This window comes from Heterodontus francisci, chromosome 2 (genome assembly GCF_036365525.1).
Source record: "Heterodontus francisci isolate sHetFra1 chromosome 2, sHetFra1.hap1, whole genome shotgun sequence".
Classification (NCBI taxonomy): domain Eukaryota; kingdom Metazoa; phylum Chordata; class Chondrichthyes; order Heterodontiformes; family Heterodontidae; genus Heterodontus; species Heterodontus francisci.
Genome location: NC_090372.1, coordinates 89086268 through 89106920, shown reverse-complemented (window position 1 = coordinate 89106920; position 20653 = coordinate 89086268). Strand labels below are relative to the sequence as shown.

Below are 20653 nucleotides of genomic sequence, written 5' to 3'. Positions count from 1 at the left end.
GCCCGATCAGCAAGCCCCACCCCCACCCACCACCAGCCCACAAGGAGGCCGCCAGGTTTTACCTGGCTGGGTTCTTGGGGCCTAAGGCACCCGCCAACCACCTGGTAAAATACCAGCAGCAGCGGGAGAAGGCCGTTAAGTGGCAGTTAATTTGCCACTTAAGGGCCTGGATTGGCCTGGGGCGGGTGGTCCGTTTCTCGACACCACCACCCCTGGTAAAATTGCAGCAGAGGCAAGAATGTGTCGGGAACTGCACCCCCACCTCACCTCCCATTTAATTTTATGCCCCCGCCACCAGCCCGCTCCTGTGGTTGGGCGGGGGGGGTATAAAATTCCGGCCCAAGGCTTTGAGATTGCTCAAATATTAGAATTTAGAATTAGAATTAGAATTAGAACATTACAGCGCAGTACAGGCCCTTCGGCCCTCGATGTTGTACCGACCTGTGAAACCATCTGACCTACACTATTCCATTTTCATCCATATGTCTATCCAATGACCACTTAAATGCCCTTAAAGTTGGCGAGTCTACTACTGTTGCAGGCAGGGCGTTCCACGCCCCTCCTACTCTCTGAGTAAAGAAACTACCTCTGACATCTGTCCTATATCTATCACCCCTCAACTTAAAGCTATGTCCCCTCGTGTTTGCCATCACCATCCGAGGAAAAAGACTCTCACTATCCACCCTATCTAACCCTCTGATTATCTTATATGTCTCTATTAAGTCACCTCTCCTCCTCCTTCTCTCCAACGAAAACAACCTCAAGTCCCTCAGCCTTTCCTCGTAAGACCTTCCCTCCATACCAGGCAACATCCTAGTAAATCTCCTCTGCACCCTTTCCATAGCTTCCACATCCTTCCTATAATGCGGTGACCAGAACTGCACGCAATACTCCAGGTGCGGTCTCACCAGAGTTTTGTACAGCTGCAGCATGACATCGTGGCTCCGAAACTCGATCCCCCTACTAATAAAAGCTAACACACCATATGCCTTCTTAACAGCCCTATTAACCTGGGTAGCAACCTTCAGGGATTTATGCACCTGGACACCAAGATCTCTCTGCTCATCTACACGACCAAGAATCTTCCCATTAGCCCAGTACTCTGCATTCCTGTTACTTCTTCCAAAGTGAATCACCTCGCACTTTTCCGCATTAAACTCCATTTGCCATCTCTCAGCCCAGCTCTGCAGCCTATCTATGTCCCTCTGTACCCTACAACATCCTTCGGCACTATCCACAACTCCACCGACCTTAGTGTCATCCGCAAATTTACTAACCCACCCTTCTACACCCTCTTCCAGGTCATTTATAAAAATGACAAACAGCAGTGGCCCCAAAACAGATCCTTGCGGTACACCACTAGTAACTAAACTCCAGGATGAACATTTGCCATCAACCACCACCCTCTGTCTTCTTTCAGCTAGCCAATTTCTGATCCAAAGCTCTAAATCACCTTCAACCCCATACTTCCGTATTTTCTGCAATAGCCTACCATGGGGAACCTTATCAAACGCCTTACTGAAATCCATATACACCACATCCACTGCTTTACCCTCATCCACCTGTTTGGTCACCTTCTCGAAAAACTCAATAAGGTTTGTGAGGCACGACCTACCCGTCACAAAACCGTGCTGACTATCGCTAATGAATTTATTCTTTTCAAGATGATTATACATCCTGTCTCTTATAACCTTTTCCAACATTTTACCCACAACCGAAGTAAGGCTCACAGGTCTATAATTACCAGGGCTGTCTCTACTCCCCTTCTTGAACAAGGGGACAACATTTGCTATCCTCCAGTCTTCCGGCACTATTCCTGTCGACAATGACGACATAAAGATCAAGGACAAAGGCTCTGCAATCTCCTCCCTAGCTTCCCAGAGAATCCTAGGATAAATCCCATCTGGCCCAGGGGACTTATCTATTTTCACACTTTCCAAAATTGATAACACCTCCTCTTTGTGAACCTCAATCCCATCTAGCCTAGTAGCCTGAATCTCAGTATTCTCCTCGACAACATTTTCTTTCTCTACTGTAAATACTGACGCAAAATATTAATTTAACACTTCCCCTATCTCCTCTGATTCCACACACAACTTCCCACTACTATCCTTGATTGGCCCTAATCTAACTCTAGTCATTCTTTTATTCCTGATATACCGATAGAAAGCCTTAGGGCTTTCCCTGATCCTATCCGCCAATGACTTCTCGTGTCCTCTCCTTGCTCTTCTTAGCTTTCCCTTTAGATCCTTCCTGGCTAGCTTGTAACTCTCAAGCGCCCTAACTGAGCCTTCACGTCTCATCCTAACATAAGCCTTCTTCTTCCTCTTGACAAGCGCTTCAACTTCTTTAGTAAACCACGGCTCCCTCGCTCGACAACTTCCTCCCTGCCTCACAGGTACATACTTATCAAGGACACGCAGTAGCTGCTCTTTGAATAAGCTCCACATTTCGATTGTTCCCATCCCCTGCAGTTTCCTTCCCCATCCTCCGCATCCTAAATCTTGCCTAATCGCGTCATAATTTCCTTTCCCCCAGCTATAATTCTTGCCCTGCGGAATATACCTGTCCCTGCCCATCGCTAAGGTAAACCTAACCGAATTGTGATCACTATCACCAAAGTGCTCACCTACATCTAAATCTAACACCTGGCCGGGTTCATTACCCAGTACCAAATCCAATGTGGCATCGCCCCTGGTTGGCCTGTCTACATACAGTGTCAGAAAACCCTCCTGCACACACTGGACAAAAACTGACCCATCTAAAGTACTCGAACTATAGTATTTCCAGTAGATATTTGGAAAGTTAAAGTCCCCCATAACAACTACCCTGTTACTCTTGCCCCTGTCGAGAATCATCTTCGCTATCCTTTCCTCTACATCTCTGGAACTATTTGGAGGTCTATAAAAGACTCCCAACAGGGTGACCTCACCTCTCCTGTTTCTAACCTCGGCCCATACTACCTCAGTAGACGAGTCCTCAAACGTCCTTTCTGTCGCTGTAATACTCTCCTTGATTAACAATGCCACACCCCCCCCTCTTTTACCATCTTCTCTGTTCTTACTGAAACATCTTGATATGTTAGATTTATGCATCTAATATTATCCTTTTCATATATGCCTTTTGATATTTTCCCTGTCATTTTCTAATAAGATAATGATTAATGCCTTTCCCTTCATATGCCCATTTTAACTTCCTCTTCCTGCTGAAATGATCTGGGCATGGACTTCACCATCACTAACATCAAAGATCCCTTTGTAATTAGGAGGGATTCGGCAAGGGATCGGGGGTAATGATGGTTTTGAAGTTGTTGTGTTCTCTCTCCCAATGTACGTTTATCGTAATGCAAAGAACTCTATTGGGCCAAGTATTGGCCTATGAAGACAAATTGATTTCAAACAATAGTTACTATTTGTTGATACCATCTTCGATTCTCCAAAGGTTTGCAATGCTTGAATTTTTTTTTATTCATTCATGGGATTTGGGCGTCGTTGGCTCGGCCAGCATTTATTACCCATCCCGAGAACACTTAGCTCAAAAAACAACATAATACCTTTGAAAACTGCATTGTGGCATAGCCAATATAAGTCTATAAATTGCTCTTCATGAATATAGAATATGAAAGCTTAACACAAATTTAAGGCATTCCTTTGATAACTGTTTTAATGGGGACATTAGCCCACTTACATTGTGTTCATATATTAATATCAAAAATAGTCACTTCTAAGCTAAGAAAATGTAATAGAATATTTTATATTTGGCTTACCTGTATTGAGTTTTGAACTTTATTAAAAACAATTTGACCTAGGAATTACCTCCTGGAGGTAATTATACCCAGTGCCCACATTGAATATTGCTTGCAGTTCCCAGGTTTTGTCACATCAGACATGATTGAGTGGGCTTGGACTCCAAGTGGGCGTCTGATACCAATTGGTTAGACAAAAAAAACTATTTAAAAAAGAACAAGCACTTACCATGTTGGGAGACCTTATGCCCATTGCAAACACATCATAAAAAGTTGGTGCCCACAAAAAACAACATCCACTAAGTTAGCATTTATACAAGAATTTTAGGTACAAGCAGGGCAGTAAAATTACTGAGCCCCAATAGTATCAACAAGAAATCACCACATCCCACTAAAAGCCAGAGAAAATACTGGGAAGTGAAAACAACAGATGGATTTTAAACAGATAATAGATCGATCAAACATTCAATAGTCGCACCTATAACAAAAATAGATACATATCTTTTTTGCCCAGCCTAAGCAATCAAAGACAAAAGGCACAGAAATGAAAAAGAACAAAGATATCTGTTAACCTGCTTTGTCAGAGCTGGCAGTGATGGTGGTGGTAGTGATGGAAGTGAAGGTGGTCTTTACGCTGTCCTTGGTAGTAACAGTTTTCTGCTTATTTTTCATGGCTTCGAGTGCTTTGAGCTTCTTGGCATGTTTAGTGCCTTTGTAGTGTGCCCCGGCTTGGCTCTACAAAGGAGAACAAATGAACCATGCAATCAGGCTCATTTCTTAACTGTCATCCTCTGTATTGGTGAAAATACAGAACAACTTTCAATAATGGGCACCACATTCCATAATTCCTAATGTCCACAATTTTAAGCAAAAATGTAATGACAATAGTTCAAAACAAAATCACTTACACACCTCAGTTAACTGACAACAGGTGCCCTTATTGAAAGAACTTTTTAGACAGTGTTAGTGGTTATCAGAAAAAAAACAAAAGGAACACTGAACATAAGCACATGCATGTTGACTAATACAAGAAAAATAAATGACATGAAACATCAAGAGAGACATCACGAGCTAGCACTATAAATTATGAAATATATAGGCTGACATGCCTTCGGGTAACAAAATGGTGTTAAATGTGCTTTTTGTTATCCAAATTGAGATATACAAGGCGCCACAGAGCTTTGGCTCCCATAAGATAGTTGCATAAGCCGATTTATGATAGCAGCTGAGGAAGGAGATATAGTTCTGGTTGTAATCATATCTGGCCAGAATTCATATCTCAAGTTTAAGATAGTCTTACAGACAGCACCTGCTATATAATAAACCCTAATAAGCATCATCTAGCATAGAATCCTGTTATACGTTGTAGATTAAAACACAGACAAAAATATTATTTGTAATTCGATTTGTCCATAACAGACCTAGGCATACTAATGCTTAACTACATAAGGACATGAGCTGCAGCCTGTAGCAATTTACTTGAATTACTTGTGTCCAGTGATGCATATTGGGGTTGTGTGCTTTTATATCAATGGCTCAAATAGAAACTTGCTTCGAGACATAAAACATCTCTTCTGGCATAACTAATCAAATTTTAAAAAATGGTAGTGAAAGAATCCTATCATTTTGGAAACAGGGCAGGATTCTGTGTTTTGGGCTGGACAAATGACATAATGTTAAACCAGGTGGTAAGTATAACAAGTGGCCCATCCATTACCACGTGTTAACCATTCGGCAGTGAAAGTTAAAATCCACCCTCATTTTTTTGACTATAATTGAATAACATTCATGGAAAATCTTGCTGATTATTTGTCAAAGTTAATCATTATTAAATGGACTTCTAGCTGAATTGAGGACTCCAGTTTGAATTAAATTGTGCAATATGCAAATTTTGATGGTTTGAATTTTCCTGTGGACATCTGTTTCATGGCAAGCTGGAGCACAAGAGAAAAATTGTATTCACTGTAATATGCTGGAATTCAAAATGCCCGTTAAAGTTAATCTTAGAACTTTTCTTCTCATCTCTTTCATAAAACTTAACATTTTATAAATGTTACCTTTTTTGAGTTTCTTGCTAGTGATAAGATTTGGTAATGTAACACTTATTTCAAACTAATATGTTGTAATTAAAGGGGACAGTCTTCACTGCATTCATGAAGATATGTTTACATAGAAGTTGCAACATGGAAAACACTAACCAATCCACATAATCGTACTTTACCCTCTATGTGACCAAAAAGTCCGAATCACATTTATTGCCCTGTTCCTATAACCCTTTGTCCTCTTTTCCGTCAACCACCTATCCAATCTAACCTTGAATGTTGACATAGTTTCTGTCTCAATTATTAAGCCTGGAAATGAATTCCACAGCCTCACAACTTTCAGTGCTCTCTGTTCTACGTCTCTTAACTTTTGTCTTGTATCTATGATGCCTCATTCTAGACCCCTCATATTAGACTGGAAACAGTCTGCATTCATCAACCATGTCCCATTTTTTCATAATTTTCAATATTTCTATCATATCACTCTGTAAACTGCGTGTTCTAATGAAAAAAACACCAATTTTTCAAATATTTTTTGTTATTTGTATTTCCATGCATCAGGCAGTATCTAATTGAATCTGCATAGCACCCTCTCTAAACTCTCTATTTAATAACATTTACTTATATCCAATTTATGAATTCTCCAGTTGTATTAGTCTTTGTAGCACTATCTAAAAAGCAGTGGATTTGTTGCGTCATTAATAGGAGAAGCTATTTATTAGAATGTAGGCCTACTGCCCTTGGAGCATCTCCTGGACTTGCGGGCCTAAAAACCTTTGGCTGCTGTTTTCCTTCAACATCCAGGAGACCCTGAGGCTGTAGCCAGTCTCACAGTTGTGTTCCTGTTTCCATTCTCATTTCCTAACACAAGGCAAGGCTCTGCTATTCTAATGGCTCACCACACAAATTTCAACATAGTTCGGATTGGACAGGTGCTTGCAGAACCTATCCAGTGCCTGAACAAAAGGGAGGCAGGAAATTCACCTGCATATTAATGTTTATCCTGTCAGTGCTCTTTGGAATCTTGAATACTTCAATAATATCACTCCTAACTTTCTCTGCTCCAGTGTAGACATCTGCAATTTCTCATCATTATTCAGAGTCCTAATCCCAGCTACCAATCTTGTTCCCCTCACTGCACCGTCTCCAATGCCTGGTTGTCCTTTTCATGATACAGTGACTAGAAATGTACATAATACTTCGGGGGTGGGGCCGATCAGAGCTCTATACAAACTCAAAATTGCTTCCTTTTCCTCTGGCTATACAACCTAGATTCCTATCTACTTCTCTTTACTGCTGCTGCACACAGTGCTGATGATTTCAGTAATTTATCCATCTGCACCCTCAATCTCTCTCAGGTGTCACATCCTGTAGAATTATATAATTTACTTTATATTGTCATTGTTTAATATCCTTTACCAATGACTTTATATTTTCCTACTTCAATCCAGCCCCCCAAGTAATCCAGGTATTTCTAAAATAGATCAGTGTTCCCTGTTGCTTGCTGATGAGTCATATTGGCTCCTTCTGATAATCCTGTATCTCTCCAGGAGGTGAGTTGAAATTGCTGAAGTTTGGTTGCTGTCAGACCAGCCTACTGACTAGATATTTCATCCAACTCTTTCCAGGAAGAAGTTAGTTCGATAATTCCAACGAGAGGGGAGCAATTCTAGATTTAGTCTTCGGTAATGAAAATGGGCAAGTAGATGAAGTAGCAGTGGGTGACCATTTTGGCGATAGCGACCATAATACAGTTAGTTTTAGCATAATCATGGAAAAGGATAAAGATAAAACAGGAGTGAAAGTTCTAAATTGGGGGAAAGCAAATTTTACGAAACTGAGAGGTGATTTGGCGAAAGTAAACTGGATACAGCTACTTGAAGGAAAATCGGTGGCAAACCAGTGGGAGGCATTCAAAAGCAAGATTTTAAAGGCACAGTATAAGCATGTCCCCACAAAGATAAATGATGGTATGGCCAAATCTAGAGCCCCCTGGTTATCTAGAAGCTGACAGGGTAAATTAAAGCAGAAAAAGAAAACTTATGGTGTTCCCAAAAAGTTAATACTTTAGAAAGCCTAGAGGAGTATAGAAAGTATAGGGGTGAGGTAAAAAAGGAAATGAGGAAAGCCAAGAGAGGACATGAAAAATTATTGGCAAGTAAAATTAAGGTAAACCCAAAGATGTTTTATCAGTACATTAAGAGCAAGAGGATAACTAAGGAAAGGGTAGGGCCTATCAGAGTTGTACAAGGGAACTTACACATGGATGCAGAAGATGTGGGCAGGGTTCTTAATGAGTTTTTTTGTCTCTGTCATCACAAAGGAGAGGGATGATGCAGACACTGTACTAAAATAGGAGGAATGTGAAATATTAGATACGATTAGCATAATGAGAGAGGAAGTTCAAGAGGGTCTGACATCCTTGAAAGTGGATAAATCACCAGGGCCGGATAGATTGCTACTCAGGTTGCTCAAGGAATCCAGGGAGGAAATAGCAGATGAGCTGAGGATCATTTCTTCAGGTGCCAGAGGATTGAAGGTCTGTGAATGTTATACCATTGTTTTAAAAGGGTGCAAGGGATAGGCCAAATAGCTCGGTGGTGGGTAAATTATTAGATTCAATTCTGAGGGACAGGATAAACGGCCACTTAGAAAAATACGGATTAATCAGGGATAGTCAGCATGGATTTGTTAAGGGAAGGTCATGTCTTACTAACTTGATTGAATTTTTTGAGGAAGTAACAAAGGAAGATTGAACAAAGAGAAAAAAGAAAATTACAGCACAGGAACAGGCCCTTCGGCCCTCCAAGCCTGCGCCAATCCAGATCCTCTATCTAAACATGTCGCCTATTTTCTAAGGGTCTGTATCTCTTTGCTTCCTTCCCATTCATGTATCTGTCTAGATACATCTTAAAAGACGCTATCGTGCCCGCGTCTACCACCTCCGCTGGCAACGCGTTCCAGGCACCCACCACCCTCTGCGTAAAGAACTTTCTACGCATATCCCCACTAAACTTTTCCCCTCTCACTTTGAACTCATGACCCCTAGTAATTGAATCCCCCACTCTGGGAAAAAGCTTCTTGCTATCCACCCTGTCTATACCTCTCATGATTTTGTACACCTCAATCAGGTCCCCCCTCAACCTCCGTCTTTCTAATGAAAATAATCCTAATCTGCTCAACCTCTCTTCATAGCTAGCGCCCTCCATACCAGGCAACATCCTGGTGAACCTCCTCTGCACCCTCTCCAAAGCATCTACATCCTTTTGGTAATGTGGCGACCAGAACTGCACGCAGTATTCCAAATGTGGCCGAACCAAAGTCTTATACAACTGTAACATGACCTGCCAACCCTTGTACTCAATACCCCGTCCGATGAAGGAAAGCATGCCGTATGCCTTCTTGACCACTCTATTGACCTGCGTTGCCACCTTCAGGGAACAATGGACCTGAACACCCAAATCTCTCTGTACATCAATTTTCCCCAGGACTTTTCCATTTACTGTATAGTTCACTCTTGAATTGGATCTTCCAAAATGCATCACCTCGCATTTGCCCTGATTGAACTCCATCTGCCATTTCTCTGCCCAACTCTCCAATCTATCTATATTCTGCTGTATTCTCTGACAGTCCCCTTCACTATCTGCTACTCCACCAATCTTAGTGTCGTCTGCAAACTTGCTAATCAGACCACCTGTAGTGCAGTCTACATGAATTTTAGTAAGGCATTTGCAAGGTCCCGCATGGCAGACTGGTCAGAAAAATGAAAGGATACAGGGGAATGTGGCAGGATGGATCCAAAATTGGGTCAGTGACAGGAAACAAAAGATAGTAGCCAACGGATGTTTTTGCGAATGGAAGGCAGTTTCCAGTGTTGTTCCACAGGGCTCAGCGCTGAGAACCTTGCTGTTTGTGGTATATAATAATGATTTGGACTTAAATGGGGGAAGCATGATTGGGAAATTTGCTGATGACACAAAAATTGGCCGTGGAGTTGATAGTGAAGAGGATAGCTGTAAACTCCAGAATGATATCAATGGTTTGGTTGAGTGGGTGGAAAAGTGACAAATAGAATTCAATCCAGAGAAGTGTGAGGTAATGCATTTGGGGAGAGTAAACAAAGCGAGGGAATACACAATAAACAGGAGGATATTGAGAGGGGTAGAAGAAGTGAGAGACCTTGGAGTGCATGTCCACAGGTGCCTGAAGGTGGCAGGACAGGTAGATAGTGTGGTGAAGAAGACATATGGAATGCTTTCCTTCATTGACCGAGGTATAGAATACAAAAGCAGGGATGTAATGCTGGAACAGTATAAAACACTAGTTAGGCCACAGCTGGAGTATTGCGTACAGTTCTGGTCACCACATTACAGGAAGGACATAATTGCTCTGGAGAGAGTACAGAGGAGATTTACAAGAATGTTGCCACGGCTTGAAAGTAGCAGCTATGAGGAAAGTTTTGATCAGCTAGGGTTGCTTTCCTTCGAACAGCGGGGACTGAGGGGTGACTTAATTGAGGTGCACAAAATTATGAGGGGCCTTGATAGAGTAGACAGGAAGGACCTGTTTCCCCTGGCAGAGAGGTCAGTTACCAGGGGGCACAGATTTAAGGTTTAGAGGGGACATGGGGAAAAACTTTTTCACCCAGAGAGTCTGGAATTCACTGCCAGGAATGGTGGTGGAGGCAGAAACCCTCAACTCATTTAAAAGATACCTCGACATGCATCTGAAGTGCTGTAACCTGCAAGGCTACAGGCCTGCTGCTGGAAGGTGGGATTAGATTGGGTGGCTAGATTTTTTGGCCAGCACAGACATGACAAGCTGAATGGCCTCCTTCTGTGCAGTAATTTTTCTATGGTTCTCTGGTTCCAATTCAGTATTAATCACTTCTTCTGGAAGCCTGCTCTATGTATCCAATACATTGTGAGGGAAAAATAAATTCCAATCGCAACTGACTTGAACTTTACTAATTTTGTGTTCATGACATCTACTTTTATACTCACAAGCTAAAATCCATGTCTTATCATTGGAAAAATCAACCATATTTCTTTTTGTTCTTTTCTCCAATGAAAGCTTTCAAATATGTGAATAGCACTTCACAATTTAAAGTCCTAAGTCTCAGAATCATCCAATTGCTTATCTTATTAACATGAAGATAGGATACCCAAAACTGCTCAAAGTATTCCAATTGCTGTCTCACAGATGATCTATATAAGGTGGAAATTACCTGTTTCATCTTTTGGGCAAACACCCTTATTGACATCATTTTCTTGTTTAAAAAAGTTCAGATAAGGGGCTGGATTTTGTTGCGTTTCCGACGTTGGGCTCTATAGCGGGGTGGGGAGGAGCTGGAAGATTGAAGCGGCAACAGCCTGCCACGGAGTCTGATAGCAGGAATGCCGGGGCTGATCTTTCCGGCTACGGGGAAGCTCTGTGGCAGCACATCCGCCGCTCCGAGGCAGGACCCGGATTTCAATATTCAAATCAGCTATTTAAATACATTAAAATGGAAGCTGGAGCAACCTTACTGGCAGGTCCGGATCTTCTGGATCTTCCGAGCAAGATGCGGCACTCCCGCGCCTTCACTTTCCCGTCCACGGAGAGCTGGCGCCACCGAGGTGGGGAAGGGGGGATCTCTGCATGGTTAGTGTAATGGGTGGGGCAGGGGAATAGTTGAACTCTACTTAGGTCAGTTGGGGGTTGAAAAGGGTCAACTCTGCAGTTAGTACAGTTGGGATGGAAAAGGGGTAATCTGGGCTTTTCTGATGTAGTTGGGGGGGGCAGTGAGTCAAACTTTATTTTTTGTTGCAGTTGTGAGGGGGTGAATGGGGTCAAATTTGATCTGTCAATGCAGGACCAGCAGCCCTTTAAAAATGGCGCCAGCACCTGCGCAGCAACCGGTGACGCTGCGTGGCCACCCCTGCCACATGACCGGGGTGGGGGGAGCGCCAGACCGCCCTGCATATTATAATGAGCTACCAGGCTCAAGATTGCGTCATCATGGCGGTGCGCAGCTGTATGTGCAGGATACCTTTTTTCTTGCCCGCCGCTGGCCTAAAGGATCCAGTCATGAACAATTAACTTGCCTGATCTCGCCACAGCTGCTGACTAACCTGCTGAGTGTTGCCAATATTTTCTGCTTTTGTTTTGGATTTCCAGCCTCTATAGTTCTTTAGGTTTTGGGTTCAATTTTCTTGTTAATAGTTGCACACTATTGGAAATTGTACAGCTTATGTGTATGCCTAAGACTCTCTGGCCGGAACCGGCCCAAAAGACAGTGGCGAGTCCACCTCCGCTGGACCTGGGGAGCCACGCCCGGATTTAACGCTGCCCAGGCCCTTAATTGGACTTGGGCTGGACTTCCACCTCCTTGAGGCAGGAAGTCCTGCCTCCAAGAGCTGCCAGCCAATCAGCTGATCGGCAACTCTCAGTCCCAGCGGTGCCACCGGGAGCCGTGGCCACTGCTCGGACTGCACTCAGTCAATGGCAGGATCATGGATGTTGGCTCTGGAAGACCGGTACATTTTGGGCCCTCACCGGGGATAATAGGCTGGGCCCCGGCGAGGCAAGGGGAGATCAGTTGTTGGGGGGGACTTTAATTCAGTGGGGGCGGTTGGGTCTTGGTGGGGGGGGGGGCCTCCGTGGGGCACAGGGTGCCCGATCTGAAAGGCCACCCCCCAGCCTGCAAGGAGGCTGCCAGGTTTTACCTGGTGGCCTTCTGGAGGCCTGAGGTACCCACCAGCTGCTGGTAAATTACCAGTGACGGTGGGAGAAGGCCCTTATGTGGCAGTTAATTGGCCACAAGGAGTTTGATTGGCCTGGGGCGGGCAGGTCAATTCTCGCCGCCACTGCTGACCCTAGTAAAATTGCAGTGGGGCCAGAAAGGCATCAAGAATGGCCTTTCCACCTCACACTCAATTGTATGCCCCCACCCTCCCTGCCACCAGTCCCCACTTTATTTTATGCCCCCCTCCCCTCCCGCCACAAGCCTGCTCTTGTGGGGGGGGGGGGACATAAAATTCCGTCCTCCAGTACTGATTCATTTACATTGATATTGACTTGCCAATCATTTCAATTTTTCAGGCCCATGCCCTCTTTCCTTCAAAACTGCCATTATCATCTTTCCTCAAAAAAACCCTTGAATCTTTCTTTTTCAACAATTACTGTCCTATTTCAAACCTGCTTTTCCCATCCAAGCTCTTTGAATATATTGTAGCCTCCCAGAACTGTGCTGATCACTCTTGTAACATTCTTTTGAATCTCTCCAGTCTGACTTTTATCTTTTGCACCTTTTCCATAGCACTAAAATAGACCTAGTCAAAGTCAAAATCACATCCACTCTGTGACTCAGACCATAGTACTTTATTCCTCCTCATTATCCTGAACCAGGGTTGACCACACCATTGTCCTCCAATGCTCCACCTCAGTTCATGAGCATCGAGGGATTTCTTTTTTATTTGTTCATGGGATGTGATTATTGCCCATCCTTAATTGCCCATGAGAAGGTGGTGGTGAGCTGCCTTCTTGAACTGCTGCAGTCCATGTGGGATAAGTACACCCACAGTGCTGTTTGGAAGGATTTTGACCCAGTGACAGTGAAGGAAGGCAATATAGTTCCAAGTCGGGATGGTGCTTGGCTTGGAGGGGAACTTGCAGGTGGTGGTGTTCCTATGTATCTGCTGCCCTTGTCCTTCTAGGTAGTAGAGGTCGTGGATTTGGAAGGTGCCATCTAAGGAGCCTTGGTGAGTTGCTGCAGTACATCTTGTAGATGGTACACACAGCTGCCACTGTGCATCGGTGGTGGAGGGAATGAAAGTTTGTGAATGGGTTGCCAATCAAGCAGGTTGCTTTTCCTGGATGGTGTCAAGCTTTTTGAGTGTTGTTGGAGCTGCACCTAACCAGGCAAGTGGAGAGTATTCCATCACTCTCCTGACTTGTGCCTTGTAGATGGTGGACAGGCTTTGGGGATTCAGGAGGTGAGTTACTCGCTGCGGGATTCCTAGCCTCTGACCTGTTTTTGTAGCCATGGTATTTATATGGCTACTCCAGTTCAGTTTCTGGTCAATGCTAACCCCCAGGATGTTGATAGTGGGAGATTCAGCGATTGTCATGCCATTGAATGTCAAGGGGAGATGATTAGATTCTCTCTTGTTAGAGATGGTCATTGCCTGGCACTTGTGTGGCGCGAATGTTATTTATCACTTATCAGCCCAAGTCTGGATATTGTCCAGGTCTTGCTGCATTTCTACATGGACTACTTCAGTATCTGAGGAGTTGCGAATGGTTCTGAATATAGTACAATCATCAGCGAACATCCCCACTACCCTGAGAAAATCCTGCAGTGATGTTCTGGAGCTGAGATGATTGACCTCCAACAACCACAGCCAACTTCCTTTGTGCTACGTATGATTCTAACCAGTGGAGAGTTTTCCCCCTGATTTCCATTGACTCCAGTTTTGCTATGGCTCCTTGATGCCATACTCGGTCAAATGCTGCCTTGATGTCAAGGGCAATCATTCTCATCAATCTTTCACATGATTCCATTATTACCCTTCCAAACATAACCAATGCATATTATTATGATGGTGCTTCTATATTTTTTGTTCAGTTTTTTTTGAGGACTTATATTAAAGTTGTGGAGATGGATTTGTGGAGAAGGCTGAAGATTTCATAGAAGTTGGACACTGCTTTGTTGTTTATAGTTCATTGAAGGGACACTTGACTGAAAACACTTAGTGCAAGAATTAAGGAGTGCTAAAAACAACCTCTACTGGAGACCACTTGTCACCAGTTAAGATAAATAAACAACAGGAACCTCGGACTAATGGGAGATGTTTACAGAGAAGTGACAGGTCAAGATTTATACGAGTCAGGAGGCTTGACTCTTGAGATTTTGTTTTTGGGTTCCCTTTGGAATATGTGTTAGGGTGTGAACTATTTTGAAGGCAGTTGGAGAAAATCAGCCAAGAGAGCAGTCACCATCAGCAGCTTCTTCCATTTCTTTAAGAACTTCCTGAGAATCAAACATAAGAAATAGAGAAACTGATGTTGTATTTCTCCTGAAAACTCTGCCAGAAACCTCGGTTGCCACATTTCTCCGAGAGAGCCTGCCAAACTGATCTTCAATGTCGCCTGAAAAGAACTGTTCTAGAAAGGTCCCAGTGACAGCCGTCTATGCGTATTTGAGACACCAAACCAAAAAGGAACAACTGACTTCTTTCCATATCTTTTTTTTTCTTCAAAAATTAACAAGTATTTGGCCAAAGTATTCTTTTTTGTCTTTTTTTTTTAACAGCTCTAAAGAGAAAATCTCTTTTTCTCAGTTAAGTGGTATGTGTGTGTGCGTGTGTGTGTGTGTGAGGGGTTAAGGTAAAAGGAAACTTCCATATTTCACTCTGTGTGATCATGCTTTGCTTCATTACTGGTTAACATAGAACATTACAGCGCAGTACAGGCCCTTCGGCCCTCGATGTTGCGCCGACCTGTGAAACCATCTGACCTAAACTATTCCATTTTCATCCATATGTCTATCCAATGACCACTTAAATGCCCTTAAAGTTGGCGATTCTACTACTGTTGCAGGCAGGGCGTTCCACGCCCCTACTACTCTCTGAGTAAAGAAACTACCTCTCACATCTGTCCTATATCTATCACCCCTCAACTTAAAGCTATGTCCCCTCGTGTTTGCCATCACCATCCGAGGAAAAAGACTCTCACTATCCACCCTATCTAACCCTCTGATTATCTTATATGTCTCTATTAAGTCACCTCTCCTCCTCCTTCTCTCTAACGAAAACAACCTCAAGTCCCTCAGCCTTTCCTCGTAAGACCTTTCCTCCATACCAGGCAACATCCTAGTAAATCTCCTCTGCACCTTTTCCAAAGCTTCCACATCCTTCCTATAATGCGGTGACCAGAACTGCACGCAATACTCCAGGTGCGGCCGCACCAGAGTTTTGTACAGCTGCAGCATGACCTCGTGGCTCCAAAACTCGATCCCCCTACTAATAAAAGCTAACACACCATATGCCTTCTTAAAAGCCCTTTTAACCTGGGTGGCAACCTCCAGGGATTTATGTACCTGGACACCAAGATCTCTCTGCTCATCTACACTACCAAGAATCTTCCCATTAGCCCAGTACTCTGCATTCCTGTTACTCCTTCTAAAGTGAATCACCTCACACTTTTCCGCATTAAACTCCATTTGCCATCTCTCAGCCCAGCTCTGCAGCCTATCTATGTCCCTCTGTACCCTACAACATCCTTCGGCACTATCCACAACTCCACTGACCTTCGTGTCATCCGCAAATTTACTAACCCACCCTTCTACACCCTCATCCAGGTCATTTATAAAAATGACAAACAGCAGTGGCCCCAAAACAGATCCTTGCGGTACACCACTAGTAACTAAACTCCAGGATGAACATTTGCCATCAACCACCACCCTCTGTCTTCTTTCAGCTCGCCAATTTCCGATCCAAAGCACTAAATCACCTTCAATCCCATACTTCCGTATTTTCTGCAATAGCCTACCATGGGGAACCTTATCAAATGCCTTACTGAAATCCATATACACCACATCCATGGCTTTACCCTCATCCACCTGTTTGGTCACCTTCTCAAAAAACTCAATAAGGTTTGTGAGGCACGACCTACCCTTCACAAAACCGTGCTGACTATCGCTAATGAACTTATTCTTTTCAAGATGATTATAAATCCTATCTCTTATAACCTTTTCCAACATTTTACCCACAACCGAAGTAAGGCTCACAGGTCTATAATTACCAGGGCTGTCTCTACTCCCCTTCTTGAACAAGGAGACAACATTTGCTATCCTCCAGTCTTCTGGCACTATTCCTGTCGACAATGACGACATAAAGATCAAGGACAAAGGCTCTGCAATCTCCTCCCTGGCTTCCCAGAGAATCCTAGGATAAATCCCATCTGGCCCAGGGGACTTATCTATTTTCACACTTTCCAAAATTGATAACACCTCCTCCTTGTGAACCTCAATCCCATCTAGCCTCGTAGTCTGTATCTCAGTATTCTCCTCGACAACATTTTCTTTCTCTACTGTAAATACTGACGAAAAATATTCATTTAACGCTTCCCCTATCTCCTCTGATTCCACACACAACTTCCCACTACTATCCTTGATTGGCCCAAATCTAAGTCTTGTTTTATAATAAACTGATAATATTGTTCTATATTAAAGAAACCTGGTTGGTGTATTTTATTCAGAGATAAAAATAGAGTCTATGATTGACCATATCAGTAACTGGGTAAACATTTAAATATATGTTGTGACCTACGGAGAAGTGGAACTAGAATAAACAGTGCACTCCTCTCACCTCAGTCATAACAATCTCTAGCAACGGCTTCTCTTCCCATCCCTATATCATCACCTCTGGACTGCATCGAGGATCTATCCTTGGCACGCTCCTCGTTCTCATAGACATGCTGCCACTCAGTGACTTCATCCACAGGCATGGATTCAATTCACACACGTGTGCTGATAACACCCAGTACTACTTCGAGACTTGCAGGTTGTATTTAGTGGAGCCAGCAAGGCACCTGGCGCTGAGCCAAAAAGGTGGTGGGAACACCGCCTTGGCCATTCGTAGCCTCCCCCCCGCCGGTTCTATTTAACGTCGCCCGGGCAATTAACTTTAAGGACGGGGATTCCACTTCCAAGAGCTGCCGGTCAATCAGAGGGCTCGCAGCTCAGTAGTATCTGCAGCGTCACCGGGAGCAGTGGCCACTGCAGGTACTGCAGGAGGCATGGGAGCAGGCCATGGGAGTCAGCTGCAGCCCAGACCAAAGGTGAGTGAGACGGAGTCACTGGGCCAGTCTGGCAGGTTCTGGCGATGAGGGTGAGGGGGAATTGTGGGCGATAAGTGCCAGGGGCCTTCTGTGGGCCACAAATTGCCCAGGAAGGAGGTCCTAACCCCCAAGACCACTGGAAGGTTGCCTTGTTTTACTGGATGACCTATCCATATGGCAGAGGCCCCTTGGTGCTGGCTTAATTCCAGTGGCAGCGAAAAGAGGCCCTTAATTAGCTGATTATAGACCTCTTATGGGCCTCAATTGGCCTCTGTGTGGGGAGGCCGTTGTCAGCCTTTCCCACCCCTGACATAATTGCGGTGTAATGGGAAGGTGATGGGCCATCTGCCCCCACCCCCCCAACTTCCCGCTGCAATTCTATGGGCCCTCCCGCTTCCGAGCCTGTCTCTGGGGGGGCCCATTAAATCCAGTCCAAATCTGCAACATTCAATGTTACACTTCTTCCAGCTTCATTGGGAAAACTGAGGCCATCGTCTTCAGTCCTCACCACAAATGCTGTTCTCTTACCACCATTTCCTCACCCAGCCTGCCACTCTTTACGCATCAACCAGACTGTTAACAACCATTGCATCTTGTTTGACCCTATACTTAATTTTAGACTGCGTAACCTCTCCACTACAAAGACCACCTCCAAAACATTGTCCACTGACACAAATAGCGCTCCACTGAAACTGTCATATATGCATTCACCACCTTCAGATTTGCTTATTCCAATACTTTCCTTGTTGGCCTTCCTCCACACTCACGAAGTTTAATCTTGTACAAAACTCTGTTAAAAGTGGCTTCCTGCACTAAGTTCTGCTTGGAATACCTCCTACATTATGCAAATGTGCAGCAGTACAGGATATAAACTGATGGAGGCTGCAGCAGGCATATCAAACCTGTTAGCATTTTGTTCAATTTGTCAGCTGACTTGCCTGATAAATTGCTTAAACATTTTCTGCTTCTAACCAGTTAGAATTAAAATGGGGGCCGAAGTTCCTTGGGACACACCATCAGCATTCTCCCCGTGCTGACACTGCCAGAGTTTGTGGGTTTGTGGGGTTCTGAAGAAGGGTCACTGACCCGAAACGTTAACTCTGCTTCTCTTTCCACAGATGCTGCCAGACCTGCTGAGTGGTTCCAGTATTTCTTGCTTTTATTTGTTGGGCCAATGCTAGGGTATCTAATCAGATGAGGAAGGTGCCCTTTGAAGCCAGAAACTCTGGAACCTGCTATGGCAAGGCCGGGGCAGCAGCGAAGGTGGGGGAGAGGAGACGTGGGGCAGATGGCCAGGCTTCCCTGCCAGATCCCCATCACTCTCTGTACACAGTGGAAAATCTGGCAAAAATAAAATGTAATACTTTTTTTCAAGGATCCCGGCTACGGAATTGGGTCTCGTATCTGTCCATCTGGAGACTGGCCTCGACAGATATGCTGGGTCCCAACTGAGGCTTTGGAGCAAGATTTCCCGCATAGAGTGCTCAAGAGGTGATGATATAGGAATGGGAAGAGAAATCATTGCTAGAGATGCACTGGTTATGTTTGGAAGGGTAGTAATGGAATCATGTGAAGTCAATCCCTCAAAGCTTGTTAACTGAGGCAGGGCATTGGAGGATAATGGTGTGATCAACCCTGTTCAACACTGTAGAGAGTTCCGGGATGATGTGGAGAAATAAAGCATTATGGTCAGAGTAACAGAGTGGATGTGATTTTGACTTTGGCTAGGCCTATTTCAGTGCTATGGGAAAGAGGCAAAAGGGAGGTGAGACTAGTGGTCTTTGTGATGGGCTCCAACCCCATAACACCTTCCTTGTAAGGGATTGGCAGATGTTTTGCCACTTACAGGATAAGTCAGAAACAGCGGAGACCCAATCTGCCATTTTTCTAGGGGGTCCTGCCTGTCTTTGGCTGGAGGTGCGGTGGGAGAGCAGTAGACATCCTAAGGAATTGCAGCCCTATTCTCTTAATATAGCACCTTGCCATCTCCTCAGGATGTCACAAAAGTACTTTGCAACCAATTAATTTTCTTTTGAAGTGCATTTACTATTTAATGTGAGTAAACGTATCAGCCAATTATATCTGGTCTCTTGTGATGCTTTCATGATAAGAGAATAATGCAACAATTCAGTGGGGGTTAAACTAAACTCCATGTAAACAATTAAGAGTTTGGTTAACTATGATGGGAGTCATTGGACCTGATTTTATCTCTGTGTAAGTGAATGGGTTTTGAGTGTGTTAAAATTGGGGCCCATTATATCAACAACTGCTTGATTAAAAACCTCTCAGGTGTACAAATGAAGATTCAGCATGATTTCAATGCACCAGATACATGGTTAAAGTAGTAAAATGTGCTAAGAGGCTCTGAATAAATCTCTTTTGTGTTCAGTCTGCAGGCAACACAAGGACAGCTGCCATGTTTAAAGCCCTAATGCCTCATAGTAATAAAGTGTACTCAAAAGGGAAATTAATTCTGCTTCCAAAACTGTATTTTAAATTAATATTGCAAGTTGCTTAATCTGTTTGTAAACACAAGCATGGTGTCAATCGAAATAAGCAAAATTGGACATCATATCTAAATGTTTTTGGGTGACATTATGACATTGTAGGACATTGAGCCTGAAATTGCTGTAATGGTAAATCTCATGGCAAATGGCATTAATAGGACCTCAATGCTCACCATTCAGATCACACTATATTTGCACTGCAAATTGCTGGAAAGTGGATCTGATAATGGCATAACAATGTCAGTGACACCTCTGGAACCTCATGAACATCATGCTGAATAGCTTATCTCTTTGACCAGTGAGAAAAATATATGGAATCAGAGTGAAGGACAGGGAAAGAAATAAGGTGAATTCAAGTCAAGCTAAATATGTAGAGACTGAAAGAGAAGTAAATCGAGGGGAAGAAAGAGAGTGGATTAGGAGATAAAGAAAAAATACAGAAAGGAAGAGTAAGAATAAGATTTAAAAGAATCAAGGACATTGTAACCCAGTTGTGTCTTTGAATTACTGTATTGGTCCTTGAGAAGTTAATGGGT

General features: G+C 43.7%; 1 protein-coding gene across 6 annotated transcripts in view; it reads right to left on the bottom strand.

Annotated features, from left to right (window-relative positions):
• LOC137385236 (zinc finger protein 385D-like) overlaps positions 1–20653 on the bottom strand; it is an 812282-nt gene that overhangs the window by 115016 nt on the left and 676613 nt on the right. For all 6 annotated transcript variants that reach the window (XM_068060224.1, XM_068060229.1, XM_068008611.1 and 3 more), the window contains one exon: positions 4318–4480. In XM_068060224.1, the coding sequence (XP_067916325.1) occupies positions 4318–4480 (163 nt within the window). The remainder of the gene's footprint in view (positions 1–4317; positions 4481–20653) is intronic.